The sequence below is a fragment of the Physeter macrocephalus genome, unplaced genomic scaffold (genome assembly GCF_002837175.3).
Source record: "Physeter macrocephalus isolate SW-GA unplaced genomic scaffold, ASM283717v5 random_32, whole genome shotgun sequence".
Taxonomy (NCBI): Eukaryota; Metazoa; Chordata; class Mammalia; order Artiodactyla; family Physeteridae; genus Physeter; species Physeter macrocephalus.
Genome location: NW_021145318.1, coordinates 62,828 through 75,335, shown reverse-complemented (window position 1 = coordinate 75,335; position 12,508 = coordinate 62,828). Strand labels below are relative to the sequence as shown.

Sequence of the window (12,508 nt, the reverse complement as noted above, 5' to 3'; positions counted from 1 at the left end):
GAGAAAGTGCTGGGGAAGGGAGGGGGCCCCCAATTCACCCCCTGCCCCAGCCCTTCTGCCCCTCCTCAGCCCTCTCCTCATGGCTCTCTGTCTTTCTCTCCAACTGTGCTTCATAGGGGCCCCACCTCAAGCCCCTCCCCTCCAGCCTCGATTCCCAGGCAGCCTTCCCAGCCCCAAACCTCGGCCAGCACCCGCACACCTTGGAGGTGCAGATCACACAAGAATCAGTTGAGAGTGTGTGGTGTGTGTGCAGGGGCCTCTGGGGCCCAGGCTTGGGTATTCTGCCCCATGTGCCTGTGGCCACAGGAAGAGCCAAGAAGCAGAGACCTTCTTCAGAACCTCTGCCTCACTTTCCCCCCTGAAACACAAAACCACCCATGAGGCCGACTTTGGGGTTTCAGTCTATTGTAAGGGGTTTTTGTTGTTTGGTAGTTTTTGGTTATTTCCCTCTGTCTGGGGGATGGGGTGGGAGGGCCCCGCATGCAGGGCTCGGCACCTGTCCTTTCCCAAGGCCTATCGGGCCCCCCACCCCCTCCTGCAGCATATGTGTACAACGTGCAAAGTGTCCCCCCCCTTCCCGCAAAAAAGAGCCCACCAGCCAGTGAAACTGGTGGGGGGTGCAGAAAGAGGGGATGGGAGCATCCCCCTCTCCAAAGCGAGAATCCAAATTAAAAAAAATATAATAATAATAATAATATAATAATAATTATACACAAATGTAACCGTCAACAGGACACGGAGCACAAGAAAGGAAGTGGGGGTCGAGCGGGAGGAGCCCAGGACAGGGAGGGGTGGGCGGTGAGATTGTCAACTCTTCATCAGGGAGGCTGAGAGGAGGGGAGTGGGAACCGTCACTTTAATGTCTGTGAAGAGAGGAGATGGAGAAGGGGGTGTGAGGGCGTGGCCCAGGCTACGGGGTATGTGCCCCCCACGTCCCTCTCCCAGTAGGGCCGGGATTCTAGTGGCAGGGCCAGCTCTGAGGGGAGGAAGCCATCGAGCAGAAGGGCTGATCCTGGAGGGAGGGGAGATGGGCCTTTGGCGGGGGTGAAAGGGTGTCGGTGCTGCCCCATAGGGCTGATGGAAGGGCTAGCTGGCCACAGGGCCTCTTAGGTGGGAGATGAGACAGGCTGGGGGCATATGGGCCAGTCCCTGGGTGTAGCAGACAACAGCAGACCGGAGGGGTGATGCTACAGTACCCAAGTATCGAGCCGCATCCTCTTCACAGCTGAGCCCTCAGCCTCAGGCTCTGGGGCTGGGCGCAGCAGGCCCAGTGTGGGCCCGAAGTCTCCCCGTCCATCATCCCGGTCCCCCGTCTCATAGGAGGCCCCAGCCGGGCTGCTGAGACTGTCGCCAGGCTCAGGGCGGGTAGCCGGAAACACAGCTGGAGGGGGAGGCGCAGGGCTGCGCTCACGGCTTGGGGACACTGGTTCCGACTTGATGCTGATGTGGGGGTGGGTGGTGACCGTGAGGGCAGCACCCACGTGGGGTAAGGGGCTGCCGGGGCTGGAGACAGGAAGTGGGCATGGAGTACAGGGGACAGAAATAGAGGAGGTGAGGGACAGAAAAAGTGATGGGAGGTCACACGACAGGGAGTGAGAGAGGACAGAAAGTGAGAGGATGGGGGTTGGGGGTGGGATGAGGCAAGTGGATGGAGACAGGGGCAGCAGGCGAGAGAGAGGGCCAAGTGAAGGGAAGAGAAGGAAAAGAAGTCACATGAGTTGTCTTTCCATCCCATGTTGTCTTCTGCAGAGCCAGGAGGGCCCCACACCCCACCCCAAGCCCGGGCTGGCTGGGGGAAAGGCTCAGGATGGCTCTCCCAGGCCTCGACAGGGGACTCCAGGGCTGCCACTTAGTGGCTTACGTGCTGTCCACTGATGACAGATAACCTCAAAGGGATCTCAGCTCTCAAGAGGCCCCTCGTCTTCCCACCCCTCAGCTCCCCCTTCCCCAACACTGGTGGGGCATCCCCCGGACTCACATTAGGTTGCTGAGGGACACGGGGACCAGGTGGGGCTGCTGCTGAGGTGGCGGCTGGGGCTGCTGGGGAGGCTGGGGCTGTGGCTGCGGCTGGGGCTGTGGCGGCTGCGGCGGCTGCTGCGGCTGCGGCGGCTGCTGCCAGGCGGTGACACTGCCTAGCGACAGCCCCCCAGGCGAACTGAAGGCCGGTAAGGAGGAGAGCTCTGCACTGGTCAACTGGTAATCTGCACGGGGTGGGGAAGAAAGTGCGGGTGAGCTTCTTGCAGTGGGAGAGAGGACCGAGGCTCCCATGCGGGAGCCACCTCCTAGACTACCAGGGTAGGGGGAGTTGTTAAGGACAGATGTGAATAATCAAATAAGCGCGTACAAATTCAGTGAAGATGGCACTCAAAGAAACGCAAATCTTAATAACTACGAGGTGCTGTTTTTTTAACAGGATGCAGAGAGGTGGTTATTTAAAATAGTGTTTAACTTTTTTTTTTTTAACCATGTGTAGGTATCACTTTTAGAATGTCAATTTTAAAAAAGAAGGCGAGGGACTTCCCTGGTGGCACAGTGGTTAAGAATCCGCCTGCCAAGGCAGGGGACACGGGTTCGAGCCCTGGTCCAGGAAGATCCCACATGCCGTGAAGCAGCTAAGCCCGTGCTCCACAACTACTGAGCCCGTGCGCCACAACTACTGAGCCCGCGCTCCACAACTACTGAGCCCGCGTGCCACAACTACTGAGCCCGCGCGCCACAACTACTGAAGCCCGCGTGCCTAGAGCCTGTGCTCCGCAACAAGAGAAGCCACCACAATGAGAAGCCCGCGCACCGCAACAAAGAGTAGCCCCCGCTCACTGCAACTAGAGAAAGCCCGCGCGTGGCAGCAAACACCCAAAGCCGGCAAAATTAAAAATATAAATAAATAAATTTTAAAAAAATAAAAAAGAAGGGGAAAAAAGGTAGGTAGGGAAGGTTTAATATATGTCTAATTGTCATCTCTTCAACTGCCAAGTCTTCAAGAGCCTTTCTGAGATTAGAGGGGAATGGTGGGAAATGCTAGGCGAATGGCACATCTGAAGCAAATGACTGTAACTACCATTCCACCTTCCTCAAAGTCCCTGAGTCTCCTGAAGACTGTCAACACATAAAACAGGTAGAAATAGGTAGCAGCAAGCGTTCGGGCTGCTGTGCCCACAAACACAGAGGATGCACATCTGCCGCCCAGAAGGGCCTACAAGAGCAGAGGGGCTGTGAGCGAAACAGGCCTGCGGTGCAACTGGCCAAGGTTCTGGCGGATTTCCCCATGAGGTGGCACTTGTTGTTTTCAAAATTTCTGTCTTAATGAAGAAACTGTGATGTTTGCACTGTCACAGAACAAACAGAACCATGAAATGTTTCACAATTTACACAGCTCTGTTATGTTTCATGCCACAGCCTGTTTGGGACACTTTAGAAAATGCCTTCCCTGAGGAACACAGGCCGACTGCACCGTGGTGTGATGAGGAGGGCACACCCGCCAGTCTTCCCAACGCTACACCACGTGCTCCTACTTGAGGGGCCATCTGCTCCAGCCCTCTGTCTTTACGCAGGGAAGACAGGATTATCTGTGCAATAGAACAGTAGGTGAAGGGCATGAGCGATGGGGTCAAACTTCCTGGCCACCTCCACTTACAGTCCACGCGACCTTCGGCGAGTTACTTAGTCTGTCCATAAACTGGAGGCAATAATCCTGCCCGCATCACTCAGCTGCTATGAGGACTGAGCACGTTAATACACACGAAGTATGTAGAACAGTGTCCGGGCACCTGATAAATACTCAAAATACTTACCTGCTGTTATTATCAATTTACAAATGAGGCGACTGCAGCCTCAAGTTTGAGGAACTCTCCCCAGGTCACAGAGAAAGCCAATGGCAGAGCTAAGACAAGACCCCAGGCTTCTCTATTACCTTTAAATCTCACTCTACAGACGGTCCACGCTTGCCTCTGGCCTCATAACAATGTTAATTAGCCAGGAGTTTTGAGATGCTTACATTTAAAAAGCAGACCAAGGGCAGACAGGGGCCCCTAGGACCAACTATTTACAACATTCATTTTACAAACAAGGAAACCAACCCTGAACAGTGCAGTGTTGCCCAATGTCCCCCAGCCAGTGAATGGTAGGGACTCAAACCCCAGTCCTGCACTTTCCCACCACACTCCAGCCCTGTCTACCTGGAGATCTGGCTCCCCAGCAGGCCCCTCGGTCTTCTCCTAGAGCGACCACAGCCAGACCTCTGCAGCCAGTGTCAACAAGGGGCCAGGTGCGTCCCTTATCCATGATATTACCACAGGCAGATCACCCCCAGCCGGAACTTGGACTGGGGCCAAGCACTGTAAATAGTGAACACCTAAACTGCAATGTGTTCATTGGGGATTTGTTTATATACGTAGGGTCACCTGAAAACACCTGCTGTTTAAAACCGAGGTCTGCTTAACTACTCCTGCAGCAAGAGCAACTGGAGCCCTTGGTTTCTCAGAGGATGTGAGAAAGCCCAAATACTTCCCAGCAGGGCTCCAACGGCAGGCCCAGGGTCAGAATCTGCTTTCACACCAGACTGACAAATAGAGTCTAAAGTCTGGCCTTGCTGAGCGCCTGTCGCAGGTTCACTGACACCCACTAACCTGCCTCCTGCTTCACAGAGACTGGTGGAGGACCTGAGAAGATGGCAGGAAACCACCACCATGGGATTCCCAAATAAACAGCAGCTCCTGAAAAGTGGCCTGTGCTGCCCTCTACCAACCGCCCCCGCTGGCAGGGCTAGAAGGGCCTCAGAGACCTCCTGTCCACCCACAACTCACAGATGAGAACTCCTACTGGCCCCCGAAGGTGCGGCCATCTGAAGCAGTCCTCTCTGAAGCTGCCCAAGGACATGATAACTTGGGAGTGGGTACACACATGGGAGAACACACAAGCGACGAGGGACTTCACAAGACACCCAGGTGATAAAATCTGGACACCGACCCACATGCCAGGGTCTGGCCTCTCAACACGAGTCAGTTCCTCCAGCTCTCCTACCTGCCCCAAAGGGCTTTCCCACACACAGGGTTGGGTTCTGGATTTTTACACACAGGGAAGAGGTGGGATTTTGTGGGTATCTGTACTGGTGTCTGGGACCTACCTAGCATGGTTCAACTCTGGAATGTGGGCTTGGGGAGTGGGTAGAAGTTTAGGGGTCTTTTGGTCTAGTCTGATCTCACCACAGAACAGCCCTGATGCAAGCCATTCACAGGTGAGAAAAGCTGGGGAACATCAGAAGCCTCTTCAGTGGGAGAAACAGACCAGGTTCCCAGCCACATCGATGCTCTGAAATATGGTGACAAGGCATTTCCGCACTGGGAAGTCCTTCCTGACACAGCAGCTTGGAATGCAGGCAAGGATGGCTGAAAATGTCACAGACTGTTCCTGGGAGGGGGTGAGTGGGTGACAGAGGCCAGGACAGCCCTGGGGACCCAGGACGGCCCAAGCACTGGGTGTCCTTTCTGAATTTTTCTACCCAGAGGTCTCTCCCATGTCTCCAAGTGATTCTTCCCCTTCAGATCCCCTCCCCCACTTTCATCAGACCTCCTCCTCCCTTTCCCCCTCATCATTCCACCAAACCAACATCTGGGTGAGAGACCCCTTCTTCCTCCTCCGCCCCGCCCTGGAGTCCCTACTTGGCTTTCCCAGGAAGCTGGATAAATCTTCCTGACCATGCTTCCTCTTGGGCCTCCTCAGCCTCCCTGTCTCTCTCTGTCTTTGTCTCTCTCTCATTCCTTCATTCTTCTCCTCCAGGAAGCCTTGCTGACCTCGGCATGCTCCCCTCCCCACTCCCCGACCCTGGTCAGCCCGAGTCACCCAGCTGCTCAACCCACCTCAGATGGGAGCTCCCCAAGGACAGGGCTTTCCTTCTCCATTAGGTCCTATTTAAAAATAAGGGATACTCATACCCACTTAAATTTGATTTTCAGACAAAACAATGAATAATTTTTGCACAAGTATGTCTTTGAGACAGTTCCAGTAACACCATCACCATGTGAATGGCAACCGATGTTACTATTTGCTAAATCTGGCAACCTTAATTAGGTAGGAGCTACCCCAAATCAATGGCCCTCCTCAGATTGGGGCATCCCCCAGAGAATACCTTGTGTTCCTTCTCTGGTCCCTCCTGTGCCCCAAGGCCAAGTGCACACAGCTACATGTCACATGAACACTCACCTGTGTTGTAGGCGGTGGGCATGGAAGAGAAGGGGAGGCCCTGGCTGAGTAAACTCGGTGTTGCCACGGAAACCACTGGGGTGGTGAGCGAGTGGGTAGACTGGGAGACCCCAAGGCGCTGGGCATTGTTCTGCAGGAGAAAAGAGTCTGTCAAGAGGTGGCAAATGGGAGGGCTGCTTTACCCAGGCCCCCCATTCTAAGGACAAGCTGGGGTCCCTGAATCTCAAGGCCCAGGAGGGATGCCTCAGCATGGAGGCCCCGCAGATACACAAACACACACTGGTGCATTCACAGAGACACTGAGATCCATGGAGAGAGACATGCACACAGATTCACTGACGCCTATACACATGCAAAAAGGAAGGTACATATGCTGGCCCTGTGGCCCCAACACCAGCCATGGGCCCTGTCTCCATTCTTCTCCTGGTTAGTCCCCCTAGAGTCTACCCTCCATCCGTCACACTGCAGCACACGCCCCGGGAGAAGTGTGCTGGCATCTGTGAGGGGAATGCAGGGCCTGGCGTGGCGTGTGCCTGCGTGTACGCACACACGTGTGTGGGGCTGTCAGCTCCATCTGCCGCTGAGTCACTTGTTTATTCCAACTCCACGCTGGGGCCGTAACTGCCGCCGTGTTGGCCGCCAAAGCCTGCCTGCCTTTTCCAGCCTCTCTGGCCTCCCGTCAGGGAGTTCGGGAGGGAGGAGCCCCCGCCCCACTTCTGGCTGTGAGTGAGTATGTAAGCGTGTATATGTGTGACAGAGGAAGAGCGCTGCGTATGCCTCTGAGTGTCTGTGAGACAGGCTGCGTGCAGGAGGGAGCACCAGGAGACAGAGGGAAGCAGGGAAGCCCCTGACCAAGGACAACTCTGGCCTTGCCTTGGGCCTCAGCTTTCCCTAGAAAACCGATTTTCCTCTCCGGCTGGCATCCCTCCTAAGGAGATCCCTGTCCTGGGTGGGCATGAGTAGAGTCAGAGGGCAAGTGCAGTCCAACCCTCAGTCCAAGGGCCTAATCCAGGTACCCTGGGATACACTGAGATGGGACCTCTGAGGCCTGAGGCAGGCCCACTCCACTGGCGCACGTGTGCGTGCACACACACACACACACACACACAAACACACACAAAGGTGTGTCTGCATGAACACAACGTCCCATGAAAACATACACGGACACTCAGGTACATACACATGCATTGAACCCCTCGCCCTCACCCCGTTCATCTCTGCATCCCACTTGGCACTGAGCATAGCTCTTGGCAAATAACCAGATAAACACCACACACTACACACAAAGGCGAAAGGACAAAGGCACACACATACTCCATGCTGGGGGACCGCAGAGCAATGGGCTAACCCAGCATTTAAAGCCACAGCAAACATCTCATAGCCTCACTTACCAGATCTAAATGGTCCTCAGTCTGGGAGCAGAAATAAAACCAAGGGGATGGTTCAGTCTCTGGCCCCAGCCCTCCCCTCATGCCCCTGCCCCCACAGCCATGGCGTCTACCTCTGTGCATCGGAGCAGGATGGCTCTCCAGCCTAGAAGGGCAGAGCTCTTCACTGTCCTGACTGATTTCCAGAAGATGCTATATCCCAACGCCCACCAGTTAGGAAACCCTCACAGTCTAATCCTCATCCCTCTGCTGTAAAGGCAGATCCTCTGATCATCCTCCTATCATCACCAGGGAACCTTCTCTCCCACCTCCTGTCCCTTTTTACTGCCCTTGAGACTGGTACTTCTGTGTTCCAACCTCTTGTAAGGCCCTTCGGGAAGGAAGAGCTCATAAAAAGCCGCGATTCCATGATCTCTCTAGGGAAGTCCTAACTGCTGGTTATCTCTCCTGCTAGGGGTCAGCTCTGTCCTCCCACCCTACTGCTCCCCACTCTCCCATTCCCCAGCCCCTGGCCCTCGGTCCAGACACCCCACTCACCAAATGATGCATTAACCCCTTTCCTCCCTGGGAAGTGATGACCCTCAGGTCAGGCTTGCGGCTGGGGGCTCCAAGCTGGGCGCTGTGGGTGGGTGGGGGCGGAGACTTGGCAGGGATGACCTTGTTTAGGCTGTTGCCGTTGGCCACGGGGAGGAGGCCAGGGGAAGCCCGGGCACTGACGTAGCCATTCCCTGGAAAGGTGAAGAGATGAGGGTAAAAGGAAAAACATGGACCCACCACTTAGCCCTGTTAACTGCTCCCAAACCAATACTCCTGTCACCCAGAACTTCTCAAAGCCATGTTCAGACTTTGAGTGGCTACTGAGTTCTCTAATCTTCCCCTAAAACCACCCTGGTCTTGGGAGTAAGGGGAGAACACTCCTTACTCCTCAATCATCGGGTTCATCCCCCTGCCTCTAAGCTACATGTGATGGAACTGGGTAGTAGGAGCTGGTCTCCAACGACAGGAAGTCCAGCACCTGCCCCCAACCGGGCCCATAATGACGCAGGTTGGAGAAGGGTGGCAGTTTCGAAGTTGAGACTCAGTGTGGATCCCGGTCACGAGGGCAAATCAACCACTCAGACTGCTCCCCTCGCCTTGAGCTCGGGATGCTGTGATTTGGATAAGCACATGACAAGATGCCTGTAGCTCTGGGAAAAAGACGAGCCATTCACTTGCAGTGCTGGTGTTACTGGAACTGGGGGACTGATGACATAGCTGCCACCAAAATCAGACTGGTAATAACAAGCAGAATAACCATCTTTTACGTTTGTTCCGCACTCTATAGCCAACACAGGGCCTTCACACGCATGTCATCGTATTTAATCCTCACACTAACCCTGCAAGATGGACAGGACATGTATCATTAGCCCTATTTACAGACGAGGAAACACCTGCCAACCGCTGGTTGGGAGAGGTGTGATGACTTCTCCAGGGCCACACAACCACTTTCTACATGTTGCGCTCGAGGGCCTAGAAATATCACCGTTCCCTTTAGGTCTGTAGGCACTTCTCTGGCCCTTTCCTTGGAGAGGGAGGGGTATTCATCCATTCCCCCCACTTCCTGCCCCCGTACACAACTGCTGCCAAGGAGGTAGTACATGGCTCCTAGGGCCAAGCTGGGGAACTCTAAAATCCAGAGATGTGGGGGTGACCAACGTCAGAAGTATCACCTCGCCCTCTGCCCTGAGAGCACACTGCTTCCCTGGAAGTGTGTGGCTGCCTCCATCCCAATTCCCGGATCACTCAGGGAATGGCAGGAATGTGGGGGTGACGTCAATGGTGGCATTCGAAGTCATAGTCACCGGCCGGACAACGGCACAGGGCAGGAGGGGCTGTCAGCTGCTGGGGGGGCGGGGTGGCATGGAGCGAGCAGCCTTTCTTCTGTGGTTCATAGACGTGCGCTTATCAGTGCACATCTAACGTCTGGGTATTTCCATAAGAGAAGATGTCTGCACGTGTGTAAGTGTGTGTGAGTCTGTGCCTCTTATCTGTCGCCAATGTCAGATACTTGTATCTTCCAGATCCCAACCAGACGCCCCGCCCCCCCCGCCACTGAACTGGAAAAATCTGGAACCTCTCTTCCAACTAGAAATGTTGGTCAGCTCTCAGAGTTTGCCCAGAATTCCCTGAGCCTACATCTCTGCCAATCATCCACACCAATCACTGCTACAGACAAAAAAATCCAGGGGCTTAAAAATCCTCAGACACTACATCCAGCTCAGGCCCTGGGATCTTCCTCTCCCCTAATCTAGGTCACTCTCAGTCCCTGGAACACCTGAGGCCACCGAGCAGGCAGACCCTGGCCCTTCCCCAGGCAGAAGGGCAGCTTTACTCACCGACAGGACTGGGGCAGGCTCCGTTAGCACTGTTGAGGTCTCCCCCCAGCATGGCCCCTGGAAGAAAAAGAGAACCATAAGCCGACAGGACACCCTCTTCCAGAGTGAGTCCTGGGAACTGGACTCACTGGGAGTCACAGTCCCTTCCCTCTGGAACCACATACATGGGAGAGGGCTGTGGTAGATGAAGGGAAATAATCACCGTGGAAAATGGAATCCCAAAGTCTCACCACACCTCATTGCCACGTCACCTACCCACCTATCAGATCACTTACCTGCGCTGGCTGGCCGCTGGGGCAGGCCGGGAGATACACTGTTCCTCTGTAGTGCTGGCTGCTGGGGGGACAGGAGCCGTGGATCCGTGAGGGATGACGTCACCAGGGAAGGGGTGACCAGGGAGCCGCTGGGATTGCTGAACTGCAGTGAGCTCTGATTGGACACGGGCACCGTGACGGGCATGGCAAAGTTGGGGGCCGGGACAGCTGACTAGACAGAAGATGGAGAGGCAGGGTCAGGCCAGGGTGACCCCTTACCCTGGACTCTCTCTGCCTGGGAGGGCAGGCCAGGGTTCCTCTAGTCTCTGGGCTGTGCGTCCTTGGGCCAGTAGCTCCATCTCTCTGCTCTGGAACCCCCTGGAGTCATGCCTGCCACTCCCACCAAGGAAGTACGCTGGTTGGAGTGCTTTGGGATCCAGCTCTGGCCCAGAGAATAAGAAGGCTCTGCTCACTGCAGAGAGACCCGGGGACACCTGGAACCCCCCTAGCGGAGGTGGGTTAGTCCTCAGCCAGGCAGGACACACAGAGAGCAGGTTAGAGGCCCCGAGTACAGACCCAAACTCACACACACAGCTGTTAAGGATGAGCGCGTGGGTCGGGGCGTCACCTCACTTGTCGTCTCTCATCTGTCTGCCTGCTGCAGAGGGCGTTCACCCACCTCATTGCCTTCCCCTTCAGCAGGAGTCTCTGCCTCCCCTTGACAGTGCTATTGAGTATCTTGGGCTGGGGGTGTCAGAGCAGGCCCAAAGGGGCCTCTCCCCAAAACAAATCTGGACAAAGAGCACATTCTCTACTTTCCTGTCATCTAAGGATCTCAGGTCATCTACACACTTCTTGCTGGTGAGGGGGACACTCCAGGCCTCTCCCGGCTTATGCTCCATCCAAGATGAGTCTCAGCAAGGGTCACAGGTTTATCACGACCAACGTCAGAGGTTCCTCAGTGGTCACCAATAGCCCCAGCATGGCTCAGAGCAGAACATCCATCAGAGGCAGCCGAGGGCCGGGGCGGGGCGCGAAGCCACACCATGCACCACAGGGAGGCTCTCCTCCATGCGACTACTCACGGCCAGTCTATAACTCTGCATCATTTTATCAAACTCCTCGTCTATCTTTTTATATTTCTCCTCCGTCTGGGGGGTCAGGGCAAACACCTCGTCCACCTCAGGGCTCTCACATTCCCTGTGCTTCTTGTGCAGCGCCTGGGGGGGAAGGGGCCGGAAGGGGGGGCCAACAGAGAGAGAGTGAGTGGGGCTCACCCCATAGCGCCGGAAGAGCCCGTCGAGCTCCTCGCTGGCGCGCCGGTACTTGTCCTCCAGCAGGGGGCTCTGTTCCAGCGAGTCCTCCCCGTCGGGCTCCGGGCTGTCGCAGCCGTTGAAGCCCTTCTTCCTCAGGGTCTGTAACCGCACCACTACCGTCAGTAGGGGTGAGGGTCCTCCCAGCCCCGACCCCCGTCCCCCCACCGCCTTGCTGGCGTTCCTTCCAGCCCTTCCCTAAGACTCTCCCACTAGGGCACTGTGTGACTGTGTGGTTGGTGGGGGAGGCGTCAGAATACAGGGTCACGTGGAAGGTGGGCCTAACCCAGGGAATGCAGCCGCCACAGAGACATGTGCTTCCAAGGTGACAGGTGGGGTGGGGGGTTTCTGGGGGATGAGCTGAGGGGCTGGTGCCCTGAGCCAGCCTGTGCCTGTCCACCCTTAGGTGAGGCCCAGACAGAAGGCACAGAGCGCTCTCCAGCGCAAGGCAGTCAGGGCTGACTTTGCCCGGCTCAATTCCTGGGCTCTGCTTAAAAGAAGGGGAAAGAGAAATCGAAATGGAGACAGAGAGGTAGAAGAAAAAGAGGGAGAAAGACAAAACATTTCTTTGCATTTACTGAGTTCCTACCATGTACCACCTTGTACGCTGTCCTCGAGCAAAGGCCACAGCTTCTCCCATGCACCCACACAAAGTAGGGGATGCACACCTGGTGGTGTGGAGGAGACCCCAAAGCTGACCTCTCCATGCTCAAAACATCTTCACAGATGCTTGTTTTGTCTTGAAAATGAATGTGAATTTTACATTCTAGTCTAAAGTAAATCTGTTTTCTCTAATATAAAAATAAAGGAATTTCCTCCACATCTGTGGAGTGGAAGTCTCGCTCCAGGAAGGCAGGCCTGTGGCTTCCCAGGCACCCTTCCTCATCGGCACAGGTCCCGTACCCCCAGTGTGAGAAGCAGGAACTGGGCTGTCTCATTCAATTCACACAACACCCTTCAAAGCAGGCACTGGCCCCATT

General features: G+C 55.4%; 1 protein-coding gene across 6 annotated transcripts in view; it reads right to left on the bottom strand.

The window, feature by feature from the left end:
* Positions 1-680: 680 nt before the first annotated feature.
* Positions 681-12,508, bottom strand: part of MEF2D (myocyte enhancer factor 2D) — a 30,542-nt gene continuing 18,714 nt past the window's right edge. For 3 of the 6 annotated variants that reach the window (XM_028483453.2, XM_055082182.1, XM_055082181.1), the window contains exons 4-12: positions 11,493-11,630; positions 10,237-10,447; positions 9,962-10,018; positions 8,124-8,314; positions 7,590-7,610; positions 6,199-6,328; positions 1,979-2,201; positions 1,197-1,503; positions 681-863 (exon numbers count right to left, since the gene is read on the bottom strand). In XM_028483453.2, the coding sequence (XP_028339254.1) occupies positions 852-863; positions 1,197-1,503; positions 1,979-2,201; positions 6,199-6,328; positions 7,590-7,610; positions 8,124-8,314; positions 9,962-10,018; positions 10,237-10,447; positions 11,493-11,630 (1,290 nt within the window). In that variant the 3' untranslated portion in view covers positions 681-851. Of the gene's footprint in view, positions 864-1,196; positions 1,504-1,978; positions 2,202-6,198; positions 6,329-7,589; positions 7,611-8,123; positions 8,315-9,961; positions 10,019-10,236; positions 10,448-11,300; positions 11,436-11,492; positions 11,631-12,508 lie in introns of all 6 variants that reach the window. The other 3 variants (XM_028483454.2, XM_007110354.4, XM_028483455.2) reach the window with 3 other exon arrangements.